The sequence below is a fragment of the Rhipicephalus microplus genome, chromosome 10, assembly GCF_043290135.1.
Source record: "Rhipicephalus microplus isolate Deutch F79 chromosome 10, USDA_Rmic, whole genome shotgun sequence".
NCBI classification, from domain to species: Eukaryota; Metazoa; Arthropoda; class Arachnida; order Ixodida; family Ixodidae; genus Rhipicephalus; species Rhipicephalus microplus.
The window spans coordinates 84,426,678-84,442,191 of NC_134709.1; the positions used below are offsets into that span (position 1 = coordinate 84,426,678).

Genomic DNA, 15,514 nt, shown 5'->3' on the forward strand with positions numbered 1-15,514 from the left:
TGTCGATGCTATGTCGAGACAACCTGACCTTTGATTAAGGTCACTTGTCATGACACGTAGCCACAATTCATTGCTGATTGGATACGATGCGCTCTCAATAATAGCAATTGAAATGTTGCGCTGCTACGCACGTGGATGGAGGAATGAAAAAGTTTGGAGGTTGTAATGCGCAATGCGGAGGAAAAAAAGAAACAAAGGAAGCAAAAAGAATGAAGAACAGCAGAAAAAAGAACAAGAAAAGAAGGAAAAAAAGAACAGCTGAAAGAAGGAAGAAAGATACAAATAAAGAACAAAAAAGAGAGAAAAAGAAACAATAAAGAAAAAGAGAAAGAGCGATAGAAAGAAAGAAAGAAAGAAAGCAAGAAAGAAAGAAAGAAAGAAAGAAAGAAAGAAAGAAAGAAAGAAAGAAAGAAAGAAAGAAAGAAAGAAAGAAAGAAAGAAAGAAAGAAAGAACACACGCTAATTATCGCTCAACCCCAGTTCTCCAATAAGGCAAGGGCAAGGGCTCCAGAATTTTTTTTTCGATAAGTTTCATTACGAGTGAAAATTTCCCATTCACATCCCCACTTAAAAGGAGTAACACCGCGTCCGTATTGTGACTAATCCGGAAGCCAGAGTATAAGGGTATGTACAAGCGGAAAGTGGGTGGACAAGTGCGACTATAGGATGCAACTAAGGTGATTGAGCATATTAAGGCATCGATAAAGTTCGGCGATTCACTGATAAGCTTGATACATCAAGCAATCAACATGATTGCGAACTTATGGAAAAACAAAACTTTATAACGGTCAACCCTTCATTACATCAATTCTGTAATTATTCATTCTTTTCTCAGTATTAAATATTATTATAATTTGACAAAATATTGTGGTCGGACCAATTGGTTAGCAGGTTCCCATAACTGTTGTAAGTGTCCGATATGAACCAATAGGCAATGGTATAGCAACAGCGGAGGTTTTATCACTATAACAACCCCCCCCCCTCCTTTAATGAAATTTCTGCATTTTGTATATGTATATGTTCACGCATATATACAAACACACGCACAAAAAAGGAGTCGGGCCTTCTTCCCCTTCCTTCTAACGCTCAGCACGTGCTGTGGCACATCGTTGCAATGAACAGCGTAATATCAATAGCACAATGTGTATTCCTTCCTCTACCATTGAGCCAGTCAGTCAGTCAGTAAAGGAGCTTCATTCGGTCGCGACCGTCTGAGGGCCCCACCCACGATGGCGCTGGGAGGTTCAGACTCTCTGGACAGCCCTTATCTGCTGGTCCTTTGCGGAGCTGGTGATAAGCTGGAGCCAGTCTTCCTCACCAGAGAGAGGCCCTGAGCCCCCGTGCAAGTCGTGACACTGCCACAGCATGTGCTGAAGGATGCACCTCGGATGACCATAGCGCGGACAGCGTGGGTCTATTCCATCTATGAATTTTGACCAAATAAACGGACATGGAGAGGTGTTTAATTGTAACATTCGCAGGGTGATTGCCTGTGGTCTGTTTAGCTGTGGTTGTGGAAGCGGAAACTTCCGACGCCCCGGCTAATAGTGCTTACAGACCTCGTTAAAAGTGAGAAGAGGGTCCCTTTGCCACTGCCCTCCCTCGGCCTCCGAGTGCCCGCTTCCGGCGCGGTGAGACCTCGCGCCTGGGAGTGTGCAAGTTCGTTGGCGTTTGGGATGGTTTCGTGAGCATCACTGCCCACGTGACCAGGAACCTAAGTATGCTTTTTGCCTGTCCAAGATGCAGCCTGGAGAACGCGAGCGGTTCCTTGAACACCGAGCCTTTCATAAATGCTCTAGTGGTGGCTCGCGAGTCCGTGTAAATAGTAGGACGGTTCATAGTGGCCATGGCGATGGCCACTTCAACCTGTTCGGCTTTGTCGGCATCCGAATTTTTAAGCGTACGTGATTTCAGCAGCTCTCCCCGTAATGACGTAGCTGCTGAAACAAAGTCATTGGAAGCGGCGTATTGCGCTGCGTCAATGAAGGCGACATTGTTCTCTATCGTAGCCGCTCTTTGAAGAAGGGCTCTGGCCCTTGCTTTGCGTCTGCCGCAGTTGTATTGGGGGTGCATGTTTCTAGGTACCTGAGATACTGTATACCTTTCCCTGATTTTGATAGGGAGCGCGTGCTCTCTCTGCCTGGCAATGGGAGACCGTATACCAATATGCGCTAATAACTGTCTGCCAGCCTCCGTAAAAGCCAGTCTTGCAACTTGGGCCACCTGTTGGGCCTCTACTATTTCTCTAAAGGTATTGTGGACACCCAGCGCCAATACATGTTCTGTACTGGTGCTCTGTGGGAGACCCAGTACCTTTTTTTATGTTCTTGCGAATTATTTGTTCTAATTGGGCTTCATCCCTCCTGCTCCACTTGTAGGCCAGGGCGATGTAGTTGACGCGGCTCCTTGGGAAGGCGTGAAAGAGTCAACGAAGGTTCTCCTCGGATGACCATTTCGTTTTCTGGCCACGCTCGTGATTAATTTTGTCATGGAATCGGCTCTGGCTGCGATGAGCTCTAATGTGTAGGCGTTACTGCCATCCTCCTCCAGGAACATGCCGAGGATTCCACCTTTCTTTACGATTGGAATTATAGAGCCGTTCGTTGTGGTGATCAAGATATCAGGGAAACTTCCTTTCTTTGCACCAATTGTTGGCCGGTAAACGAGCAGTTCTGATTTATTAGCCGACAACAGGGTCCTGCCTCGTGAAGAACTTCAGCAACCCTGATCGCTGTTTGTAATCGCTCTTCAATTTGCCCATCACTACCTCCCTCGCACCAGACAGTGATGTCGTCAGCGTAGAAGGCGTGACCGAGACTTTCAATCTTGGCCAGACTGTGGGAAAGTGCTCTCAGCGATAAGTTAAATAAAAATGGGGATAGCACAGCCCCTTGTGGAGTGCCTCTGGGTCCAAGATCAAACGTCTTCGAGCCGAGAGATTGTAGGCGAATGGTAGCTTTTCTATTCTTAAGAACTGAGCTGATGTAGTTGTAAAAATGTTCTCCTATACCCGCTTCTTTAATAGAATGAAGTATGTGAGAGTGTTTGGCCTTGTCGAAGGCCTTTTCCAGGTCAAGTGCCAAAACAGCTCTGGTGTCTCTGGAGACCCTGTCAATGATCTTGTGTCTTAAAAGCAACATTACATCCTGCATTAACATGGACGGCCTGAATCCAATTAGATTAAATGAAAAGAGATTCTTTTCCTCGGCAAATTTATACCATTCAGTACGTGGCATATAATGGTGTGAGAGTTGAAACTCTAGAAGAACAGTTATATCAGCTGGAAGTGTGCTCTTTCTTCCGCTTGGCATGGGCAACAGTGAATGCACGCGGCATCTCAGAGGCATCTATAAGGTTGTTTATTCGCAATAACAAACATGAAGCTCTGATCTTTTTTAAGGAGATCAGCGCTACATTCAGTGTGTTTCAGCAGCAATGAGGGCAGCATACTCAGTAATCCACTTGGAATTGTAATCCGTCGTTTTTCTGAAAGCCTGTACATACTTTCGGTTTATTTTTATTCTCTTGCCAATTTGTAAATTGAACAAATGTATGCCCACTGCTAAAACCCTCTTTGAGGTCTGCAGTAATAATAAGTAAATAAATAAATAAATAAGAATTAATGCTGCGGTAAATTTAGCACTAATTACTTCGTATGAAGCAAGCTTTGGCGGGCGCATGAAGGGTGGGTGGGTGGCCACCCTTTATTTTTAGTCGGCCTCACCCCAAGTCCTAGAGGGAAGGGGCACCAAGTCTGCCCCATACTTTGACTTAAAAGGGATGAGGGCGCTTCTCTGAATTCTTGCCACCCTAAACTGGAATCCTGCGCGCACTCAAGTACGACGCTGAATCGTGCGCTTATGTCGCTTTCGTGAAGTCTCTGGTGTGGTTTTAAACCCCGAGCTAAATAAAGTGCTAATGCCATTCTTGTGTAGGTCTTTTTGTATTTATAAACTGTTGCGCCTAATATAGTCACAATATCGCAAACTCTGCGAAGGTGTGTAGCACGCGCAACCCAGCCGCGCCAACCACGTGCTTGGAGAGCTGGTGCCACCCTCTCTTGTGCGGCACTGGTACTAGCACGGATGTCAGCCGGGAGTTTTAAAAGTGTTTATCGCGATCTTAGGAGTATTCCTCGCGATTGCCTAAAATTCTTCGTTTTTCTTCTGTAGTTCATATTACTTCAGGCTATGGCTCAAGGCGTCTTGAAGGGCTATAGTTGACTTGTTTTATTCAGGAAAGTAATTGCGCAAATCCTGTAAGGGGCACCACAAAATCTGAAATTTGGAAGGGACACCGATCTGTTCGTGTGACTTCCTTGTGGGGACCCTTTCAAGCATCGCGCACTAATTTTCCTTTCGGACTGCTGGCTTATTTTGTACTCGTTCTGAAACTGCTATAATATTGCTCTAGGCCCGTTTTGATCACTGCGTGCGTGCCCACGCTAAGTGAGACAATGAATGACTGACAAGCCGGCCACCTAAAATGATGTGCGTTTGAAAGAGAGCGTTGATACGACTGCGCCGCCATGTTCAGCGAGTAGAGCGTGAGATCTCGACTTAGTCATGTTTCAAAGACAAGCCTCCCGCTTCTGCGCGTCTTGCCAGCAACGGTCGACAACATGTATTCGTTAACTTGACTTGTGAGCAACACATCATACGATGGATAGATGAATGAGGGGAGTAATGGGTGGTGGCGTAGTAAATCCCAAAAAGTCATAAGGGGACACACATAGCATATATATATATATATATATATATATATATATATATATATATATATATATATATATATATATATATATATATATATATATATATATATATATATATATATATATAATTATATATATATATATATATTAAGGAAAGAAGTGTTACTTAAGGGCTTTAGGGCCCTTTCAAGGGGCCCTTCAGCCCCTTGAAAGCCCCTTTAATTATATATATATATATATTAAGGAAAGAAGTGTTACTTAAGGGCTTAAGGGCCCTTTCAAGGGGCATTTAATTTACTTTGTTATATCTGTTATTTCATTATATCCCACTGCGTCATAACAAGGTTTGAGTGCATTTCCTATCGAATGCGGTTCCAAATGGGTGGAAAGCCCACCAAATTGTAGTGCTGGCAGCGCTACCTCATGGCCACGTCGAGGCCGCTGCACAGCTGATGCTGCTTTCACAAAAAATTGTGACGTCACAATGGCGTTTCGTCTGCTAGGAGCACACGTATAGTCAGTCCAGCTGAGTCTCTGAAAGCGTAGACATGCCTCTGTCGCCAACATCGTGGTCCTCACCGTCGTCACGGTCAACATCGGCAAGTGATGGTGACAGCGACCTGGAATGGCGTATCGTCGTGATACCCATTGCTTGACAAGCTCCGCATTAAATGCAATGTATTTATCAGTCCCGGCCGTACTGTCGGACCTCAGGAACACCAACTACGCACCTGATGTCGTTCACGTTTGGCGAGTGAATCGCTGCTTTCAGCTGCAGCAGGGCACACAGTAGGAATATCCCCGGCCTCGAGAAGTGGCCTCGTACTGCCAGTGAAACCCAACCGGTTTGTCATCTGAGGATTTACTCTGTGGCAGTTCGCCTCAAAGTAAAGGGAGCAAATGCGGCTGTTCTTCACAGGTGTCCAGTCCAACGGCGCGTACGAAGTCACCCCACTGGCTGCGTTGAGTTTCGTGGCTTGGAAAAGCATGAAACGCCACGCACTTTCCGCTTTTTCCACGCCTCAACCTGCAGGATCTCACTACGCGGTGGTTCCCAGACATTCTGGGACGTATTGTCACTCTGAATGATTGTACTCAACTCACACGCAGATGAGCACAATGCAAATCAGTCGATGGGACACGATGAATCGCACGCACGCTTCAACACAGCAAGGAGAGCCTCTGGTGAGATCATAGCTGGGAGTCGGCTCCAAACACATTCAGAGATTGTTAACGTCATCGTTACTAGCGTATCGTCACTCAAGATGGCATTTGTGGAATGTATTACACCGAACATGTAGCACCAGTGTCGAAGTCGCAGGGCAGTCTATTTTCCGTTTTTTTCTCCTTAACTTTTCTACGCTGTTTGACGTCGAAATAAAGTAACTTCGACGCGACAGACGCCATTCAAATATGACCAAGAAGGTCTATACATACCACGTGATCGAATGATGGGTACATCTCGATATTGAAGTTTGATGTCAGTACTCCTTTAACAATAAAACCACAGGTTCAACACAAGGCAAGATTTATTTGAGACAAAAGAGGTGCAAGCAATTGGTAGTTTTGTAATACCGTATGCAATGCTTGCAATCGTAGCATTAGGTTTGCCATGGGAACCCGCAAAAGGTTAGCGTATGATGTCAACCTTGGGCTGATGCAGAAAATACATAGTATTTTTGTCGGGCAATGTGAGGGGTGCGAGAACTATGTGACAATATGGTATGCCTGATTGTGAGCTAAGATCACGACGCGCACTGACAAACGAACACAGCTTCTTGCCTTCTTGCCATTCTTGCCTCCTGTGTAGTAGCTTTCTGCGCACTGTCCGTGACCAAAGGAGAGAGAAAGCTCTTACAGTGTACAAGAAACTCCTGTAACTTTGCTCATATTCAGTGTATTCTAAATAATTTTGCAGCAGTCTGTTTCAAGGCGGTGAACTCCTACAGAGGGAGGCAGATTGATAATTACTTGGAATGGTGTTGCTGGAACCCTTTAATGTTATGGAAACTTGATGAGACTCATAGCAAGCCTGAAGTTTTGCGGATAAGTGTTATACCAAAAGCGGTATTGAAAGGTGGCACGGATAAAACTTGCCAATTGGCAGCTGGCTATAAATTTAGGTTCACGCTACTGTGCCACATTTACCGCCTTGCCAAAGTCTCACTTAACGTATAGGTCCTGTGTGATTTACCAAGCATCGCAGTTTGGATTACATTACAATCTAGCAGATGAACAATTCGATTAAGGTCATCGCCGTTCTTCACCCTAAGTAGGCCTGTTTACCGTGATCTCCGTTTTTTACAATCCATAATTCAAGGTTGTCATATGACAGTTTTCTGTCTAGCGTACTATGTTCTATAAGGTAATGGTGATATAACTCACACACCATCTAAATTTGAGAGCGCCAATGAAAGCTGGTCTCGTGAGACATTGCTGCTTCTTTGTCCCCAGGTGAAAGTGTTGATGGGCGAGGACCGTGAGGAGACTGGAGAGTTGCTCAGCATCGATATGCGAGAAGGTGTGGTTAAAATATTCAGCAGCGGCAAGATAACACTGCAGGCACTGCGGTACTTCTGCAAGATGCACGAACGCTAAGGACTGCTTGGAACCCGTCATACTTTTGTTTAATATGCTACCTACATTTTTCTTTTTTTTTTGCCTTTGAACATTATACAGGTTCTCACATCACAAGTGCTTTTTTTGTATGTGTTCAATGAATTTGGAAGTTGCGTTGACAATTAGAGACTGGTTTCTTGCCACTGGGAAGTGAATAAACATGTTTACTCTGGTTCGTCATGGTTCTCCTTAGTTGCTACTAGTGTAATAAATCTGAGATACAAGCAATGTGACTAGCTCTGTTTGTGTACTGTACGTACCAGTGTGTTGGTGTTGAGTAAGTAATAGTTTCGTGGCACGAACATTCCTCTGAGGACCGAAAGTAGATGGCAACATGGCTAATATGGCTGCAGGTGTGTGACTGACTCTTGAGCGTAAAGGTGTTGCGTTAGTTAGGTGTGTGCAAGGGTGGCCCAGCAGGTGTCTCCGAAATCAGTGCCCGCTAAACACGCGACCACTCCCGCCAAACGCAACGACGAAGTGAACGCCCTTCAACTGAGCAGAGCAGGCGCCACTGCGTTTTAAGCACATTCCAATCATATGGGCCAGGTGCAGCGAGTGACACCCGTATTGCACGGGACAAATTTGACTGAGAACACGCTTCCTGGAGGACGCGAACATCAAGACGCCATGGTTTATCCGCAAGGGAAAATGAAATTTCGAGTTCTAAGAGAATCGGACAATGGTCAGAGATGTACACATGCGAAGGTGGGATGGGCGGAACACGTAAGTCGAAGACAAACACCTCTAAAGCATGTGGAATATAAGCCCGGTCGAGTCTGCTGGAGGATGGTCTGCGGCACCATGTCCAAACAAAAGTATTCTCGCGCATGACATTGTGTGTATCCAGCAATGAAAAATGGTGGACAAGGCATCACAGCTCACGTGAATTCCAAGACTAACCCCAGCCAGGACCTTGTACATCGCTTCGTGTTTACAGCACACAGTGAAAGTTTACTATCAGAATTACGTGATGACCGTCAAAAAAAAGCCAGGCCTGCGCGGCAGGCGCAGCACAGCCACAGCGAAAGCTAGAAGAGTAGCCTTTCAGAGCCTTTTCAAAACACTCGTTGGGTAACTACTGCAACACATTCGCTTGGTACCCACTAGGCCATTAATAATAAACTTTTGGGTAGTAAGCCGGCATTCACTATGCTACTTTCCGTCATTCTTCTGAAAAGCGTGGTATCCGCTAAACACTTGCAAGGAATTTTGTGCCTATTTTCCATGCAGTGACTGACGACGATGAGGAATTATGGCTGTAGTGGGTATGCGCCACAGTTATTAGGGAAACAAGAACAAGCTTTTCTAATGGGTTGGAGCATTGGACGGCTCAATCGTTATGTTAATCGCATTGTGCGACGACTGGTTGTTCTTTTGCTATTTTAAAATGCTTTACAAGTCCTATTAACGCCATCAAGCCTGTCCGACATCAAGCCTGCCTAAGGCAAGTTTGAGAAGTCACAATATCTTGGTGTGCCTCTCGATAACTATCGTAACAGCGGCCCACACTGGACCGCTGCGATAACTACGATTCGCCGAATGGTGGCAACATGGCACGGACGGGAGCTTTCCATTTTTGCCAGAGTGAAAGCGTGCAATATATTCCTTGTATCGAAGCTTATTTATATTCTGCAGGTCTTGCATTGCTCTGGGGTACACACTCAAGCCTTTCATAGAATATTTGCCTGCTTTATTTGGAGCTCTTCCTGGGAACCCATGAGAAGAGACAATCTTTTTCTTCCACTCGAAAAGGGTGGCCTCGGCCTTGTGCATTTGTTCGAGCGACAGTTGGTGTTGCGATTTTTCTACCTCAAGGATGTGTGCCACCCATTTCTATTAGTGGTTCTTCGTAACCGTCTATGTTACCACCTTCCTTTTATTCATGTCACAACAAGCGTTGCTAAGGAATTGCCGTTGCGGGGATTCCTAAAAAAAATTGTTGATACTGTCAGTTTTTTGAAAGCCAGGTTTACCTTAGAGTATTTGTATACTATTGACAGAACAAATTTGACCACTGCACTTGTGAATAATCTTTTCCCCGAACCTGTTTATCGAAAGCCATGTTCGCTTCTGTCTGGTCATGATGTATTATTTTGTGTACGTAGAATGTGTATATCTCCTTCAGCGAAAACATTTTTTTTTAAACTGCACACTTCCACGCTGCCAGTGAAAACGTGGCTGAATGAAAAATCAATATACGTACCCTGGACAGTGAATTGTAGACTCTGTAACCAACCTGAGACTATAGAGCATTGTTTTATTCATTGTCGTGATGCATTTTACTTTTGGGACATTCAAAAAAGAACGTTAAGAAAAGAACTTCCAATCACAGCCCATGGTATTAGGTTCCTTTCGTTCAAAAAGAGTCTGACTGATAGTACTCCTTACGACCTGTTTATGTTGTTAGGACTTTATTCATTATGGAAAAGTCGCATGATCGATAGACACGCCGAGCCACCACAGTCGACGAGATCTGTCTTCCGAGAAGCAGCTGCTCAAGTGCGCAGTGTTGTCGGGACTTTTGACTGCGTTCCGGAGTGGCTTCCCGTTCTTGACGCTTGTGTGTGTTTGCCTGACTTCTGATGAAGTATGTTATGTGTACTTTACTGGTGATAATGTCATTCATTAAAGAAAAAAAGCACCGTCGTAGCTCATTGGTAGAATACTGGGCTGGCACCCAGTGGACCCGGGTTCGAGCCCTACTATACTATTGGCGCTAGGTCGTGCCTGCCTAAAACAAGTTTGACAACAAGTTACAATCACCCGCGTAACTCAGTGGTAGATTATTGGGCTGACACCCAGTAGACCCGACTTCAAGCCACACAGTGTCATTAATTCGAGGTTTTTTTTTTCCTAATTTGGTGCGATGTGGTTACGGGCACTAGCGGCGGCGGAGGACAACATGCAACTGATCTCAACGTGCAAAGTGATCTCATAACAGCTTTTGCTGTAAAAAAATACGAATTTCGAAAAAAATTATTAGAGTGTACAGCTTGTGCAGGCGCCTACACACAGAGTATCCTCATTTGATAACTAAAGTAGGTACAATCCAGAGGCGCAATTCTCCCGATGCCGTCGTAAAGAACATGGTGACCTCTTAATAATGCCCGATTAAATATAATAATCCCTACTCCCGTAAAACGAGTTGTAGCAAAAAAGAAATAACAATCTAAGTTGAGCTTTCGTTTAAAAGCCCTAACTTCGGATAGCGAAAAAAAATTAGTTTTCCGCAGGCACAAAACATCACAGTTTGCAGCATGAGCTACACTAATTAGCTCGGCCTCATTTACCAGACTGCGAAAACCTTTTACATTTAATGAAATAATACTCAATGAAGTAGCCATCGTAAACAATAAAGACTAACCTGGGTACTAGACGGTGCACAGTTCTGACAGACGCGGGAGTGAGTGCCCCACAAGCGGCTCATTCACTCCTTGGGACTAGGGGACCCACCGGAAGCGCGGGGCTTCTAGGGTCGCGTCGAAGTCTGCAGGGGACTTCTGTCGCTGCTGGGGGCCTCCAAGTCACTGCTGGATATTTGGTGGCGCTTAATGCCGAGGTTCTTGAGCGAAAATGGTACAAACACGTCTAGACTGTCCCGGCTGATGTCACTTGGAGTGCTGTCGGTGTCTATCTGCAGGGCCGTGTCACTCGTAGGGCTGTTTGAGTCTTCATTGATGAAAACCTGGTCAACTTTGGAAAAGTCTCTTCAATGATAACACTAACAGAGGACTGGGTAACTATGGGGTGAGCATCGGATATTGCATCACCATCTGCGACGCATTCGCCGACAGACGCCTCCTCTGGTGAGGGCTCGACCTGTGATTCTCTGGGAATCACCACTGGCCGCGGGCCGCTGGATGGATCATCTGCACCTTGAGGGGTAGCCTAGTTCGGGCTGGCTGCGGACACTGCGGGAGTTTGTGTGGTGTCTGGTGTGGAGTCGCAATCCGCCTAACTTCATCCTGGCAAATATCCGGTCCTGGCACCGATGATACGTTGTCCTTGTTCTTGGACTGCATTCCCGGTTGAAGGGGTGGGTAATTCTTGGACGCCACCTCAGAATACGGCGGCCTGATGGGGCAGGCGACGGTGGCATGCGGGTCCCCACAATGGCAACACGGTAGCGAGCAGCCTTTCCCGTCATGGCCATAAACGCCACACCTTCCACAAAACGGAGCTGTGCAGTTCATGTGGAAGTGCTCACTACCTTCACATCGACGGCACACTCACTGAATCCCTTTATAGTCACAGGTCACTCGATGGCCTGTGACCTTGAGATAGTTGGGCACCTGTGACGACGCCTTCATTTCCATGCGTACGTATCGCGTCCCAGTGGTCACGGTTGGGCGCGATCGCATGAGTCCTTTGGTGATAATGCAACACTTTGCCGTAGGAGGACAGTGCTTGTGCAAAGACTTCGCTGGGGATGCGGCACGGCTGAAACAGGACAGTTACCCGGGTGACTTGGGGTCTTAGGGGTACGATGGCAATGCGCTCTTTTCGGATGGTGAGGTGTGACGCGTCCACAATTTGAGCCAGAGCGGCTTCGCTGTTCACGGTAACTTGATAATTCTAGCCTCTGAAGTGACGGACACAGTATCCTTCTTCGATTCCTAATATTGAAGACGTCGCGTCAACGACGTCTTCAGGACTTGCCCCCTTAGGGACGACGACATCGAAGGCTAATGCCTTCTTTGGTGGTTGGCTTGCCATGATGGGCGCCCACCAGCCCAAGTACGTCCTGAAACGCGCTGTTTAGCTCGTCACCGACTTTCTGTTGAAGGCTTATAGTATTACGTGGAAATCAGGAGGTTATGCTCAGTGAGTAACGTGTTTAGAAAAAGTTTATTTACACTATGTACAGAGAACAAAGATTTCATAACATTTCAGTAATAAGGTCACATACACTTCGGCACATCTATTTACCAAGAAAACCATCACTACATCGCAATGAAGACATTATAACCCTATTATACATGACAATGTGTGCATAGGTGTACAAAAGAACCCAATGTGATATCATGATACAATGAATGGTATAACGATACAATAAATGCAATGAAATAAAATCGGTTGCAAACGAAATAATGAATAACTACTCAACGGGAGCTTATTAGCACCGCGTTAGTCGGAAAATGAGTTGTACCCTTTCATGTTCAACGCTGACGAAAGGGCACGATCAATGCACATGTTTAGAAGAAGTGGTTAGCGATTTAGAGTACTATGTACTCTACTATGGGAGTGCTGGTAGCCGTCCCTTAGGCCTCCCACTAAAGCTTTACACATCCTTTGTTACCAGAAGGAGGACTCAACAGTGTGTTTAGAATAAGCGAGTAACGATTCAGAGTACTAGATGTTAGTAGAAAAAGATGTTAACGATTTGTAGTGCGATGTACTCTACTAAGGGAAAGAAGAAAGACATCATGTAGGCCTTACAACCCAAAACAAGGTCGTATGCGCAAAGTACTAGGTACTCAACTATGGGAGTGTTTAGAAAATACTGGTGAGCAATTGAGAGTACTTGGTGCTCTACTATGGCAGAGCACTAGGCCGTCCCATGGGCCTCTGATACACAAACGGGGGGGGGGGGAAGGGTTAAAAAAAAAGGATGATGATTCAGAGTACTTGGTACTCTACTATGGGAGAGCTTAAACCCGCCCCTAGCGGCGGAATCAAGCAAAGATCCGCATACAACCGACTCTATCAATTTTACCGTGTGCGAAATATGTGGGCACTACTTACCAACCATTTTCCAGAAGCCTTCATATTTTTTCAGGCCAAATGGCACATTTTTGCTTGTGACCTTAACTTGGACCAAAAGAAACAATGGAGTACATTGGCGAGAGCATATCTCTGTTTACGCACATCATAACCTTTAAACAAAACATTATGCAAAATGTTGGTATAAGTCTTTTAGTTACTGTAAGACTCTTTGAAAAAGATCACAGCATATCCAGTGAGTGAATGATGACGAGCGGGGCGAAGTTTCGAAGGGTGTTATCGGCAAACTATGAATCACCCGCTGGCCGCGTTCGGCCCTTCTATTTGTTCGTTTGTCCATCCGCCCGTCTGTCGTTTGTCTGTCTGTTCCTCTGTCTGTCTGTCACTCCGTCCACCCGTCCACCCTTCAGGTGAGTACTCCAAGTACCACCATCTCGCATCTTTTTATCATGTAAGAATGGCTGGACGATTTCGAACGTGTCGGCCTTGATAACCGGTGGGATAACACCTACAAACTTGCTCACGTGTCATTCTGCCTCACGGGTGTCGCGAAGACGTGATTCCTCAAACACTTCATCGAAATCCCCGACTGGTCAGCCTTCAAAGATCAGCTTCGCCATGTCTTTGGCACACCGGTTGTTCGTTCGGCTCTCGCAAAGAAAGCTCTCGCGACTCGGAAACAGCACATCGCAGAGTCGTATACATCCTACATCGAGGATGTTCTTTCACTTTGCCGCCGGGTTGACACACCAATGACAGAATCAGACAAAGTGCGCCAGCTTCTTAAGGGAATTGCACCCGTCGCATTCAATGACCTTGCAATCCAGAATCCGGCTACCGTTGCTGACGTTGCGACAACCTGTCAGTGCCTCGAAGAACTTGAGTCTATGCACCTACAACCAGACAGTGACGCGGCCCGTATTACGACTGATCCAAACCTGCGAGACACGATAAGGGCGATTATACGCGAAGAATTAGAATCAATGAGATTCACACTACCTTCAGTGTGTCCAATTCAGTCTTCTTCAACGTCATTGCGGGATGTCATCAGGGAAGAGCTCACGTCCATGACCCACATGGCCAACCTGCAGCCCACTGTCTCTCGTACTCTCCCATCGTTCCCGCACACCACCGCCGCGCCACCAGGCACCGTCAGCTCGACGTCCCCGCCGCGAACGTACGCGTCGGTTGCTGCCGCACCTCCCACAAGCTTTACCACGAGCTTTTCATCACCACCGCCTGAGTCGTCATCTGTTCCTCTGACTGCTTTCTCTCCCGGTGCAGTTAGCGCAAGCTGCTACCCTCCTTATCGATCGACTCGACCTACGTGCTATTTTTGCGGCTATCCTGGTCATATTTCACGCTTTTGCCGCAAGCACCAGCAAGACGAGCGCCGAGGGTATGACATACGCGAACGGGACTATACCGCAGGAGCCTTGTACCAGGGCTGCCACTATTCGTCACCGCCGCGTCGGTCTCCATCTCCGCCAGCATCGGGTGAACTGCGCAGTAGTCAACAATCAACCCGACGCCGTTCACCGTCGCCCTACCGTCGCTCCTCATCTCCTCTTCAGCCTGCTTCCCTTACTTCTGATCGGCGTCCGGAAAACTAAGAGATGCAGTTTTTGGAGGACAAACGGCATTCCAACAGAGGACTCCAATTCGTCCAGCGCGCCCCTACAATGTGATTGCGGTCACAGTTGAAGGAGTGGACGTTGATGCTTTGGTGGACACTGGGGCTGTGTTTTCTGTTATACGAGCTGATTTGTGTGCCCGTCTTCGAAAAGTCACGACGCCTTATGATGGATCGACACTGGTTACAGCCCAGGGAACAATGATTCGCCCTTCAGCTCTCTGTGCTGCCCGTGTACTAATCGACAAAAATATTCATCATATAGAATTTAATGTGCTATCCCCGTGCTCCCATGAACTCATTTTAGGCTGGGACTTTCTTTCCTCTGCTTTTTCGGCTATTTGTTGTGCACAACGTGTCGTCCATCTTACTGACACGAACCACTTGCTCAACGACAAAACCTACAGGCTACTTCGACTCATCGCTGCTGTTTACATCGAGTTACCACCAAACGAACATCAATTAGTCACAGTTTTGTCCAACGACGTCGACTCTAGCGACATTTTGGTCACTCCGTCACCGCGTTGCCTTGATAAAGGCATAGCTCTCGCATCAGGTGTGGCTCGCTTCAACAATGGGTCAACTGTCCTCGCTGCTACCAACACCACACAAGACAAAATTTCACTGCCACGGGACACTACTGTCGCCTGCGTTGCCAATCTGCAGCCAGTGTGCGTTGTGCCTCTTACCCCTGTCTCCTCTAAAGGCCATCCTGCAGATCATGCTGCTTCTTCGGCCTTTAAAGCAGCCATCAACAAAGACTTGACAGACTCACAGAAGCAGCAGCTGCTTGATTTGTTGGAAAAGCATGCAAACTCCTT

The 15,514-nt window shown here is 46.4% G+C and overlaps 1 protein-coding gene across 1 annotated transcript; it reads left to right on the forward strand.

The window, feature by feature from the left end:
• Positions 1 to 5,262: 5,262 nt before the first annotated feature.
• Positions 5,263 to 9,919, forward strand: LOC142774312 (uncharacterized). The gene is made up of 4 exons (XM_075874708.1): positions 5,263 to 5,313; positions 5,825 to 5,899; positions 7,169 to 7,235; positions 8,781 to 9,919. Exons 1-4 carry the CDS (start codon positions 5,263 to 5,265, stop codon positions 9,917 to 9,919), a joined length of 1,332 nt encoding a protein of 443 aa, XP_075730823.1.
• Positions 9,920 to 15,514: the final 5,595 nt, after the last annotated feature.

Coding starts and splice junctions, on each gene's coding strand:
- LOC142774312 (XM_075874708.1), top strand. CDS start 5,263: ATGCCTCTGTCGCCAACATCGTGGTCCTCACCGTCGTCACGGTCAACA. Junction 5,314..5,824: donor CGTCGTCACGGTCAACATCG/GCAAGTGATGGT, acceptor ACTCACACGCAG/ATGAGCACAATGCAAATCAG. Junction 5,900..7,168: donor CACAGCAAGGAGAGCCTCTG/GTGAGATCATAG, acceptor CTTTGTCCCCAG/GTGAAAGTGTTGATGGGCGA.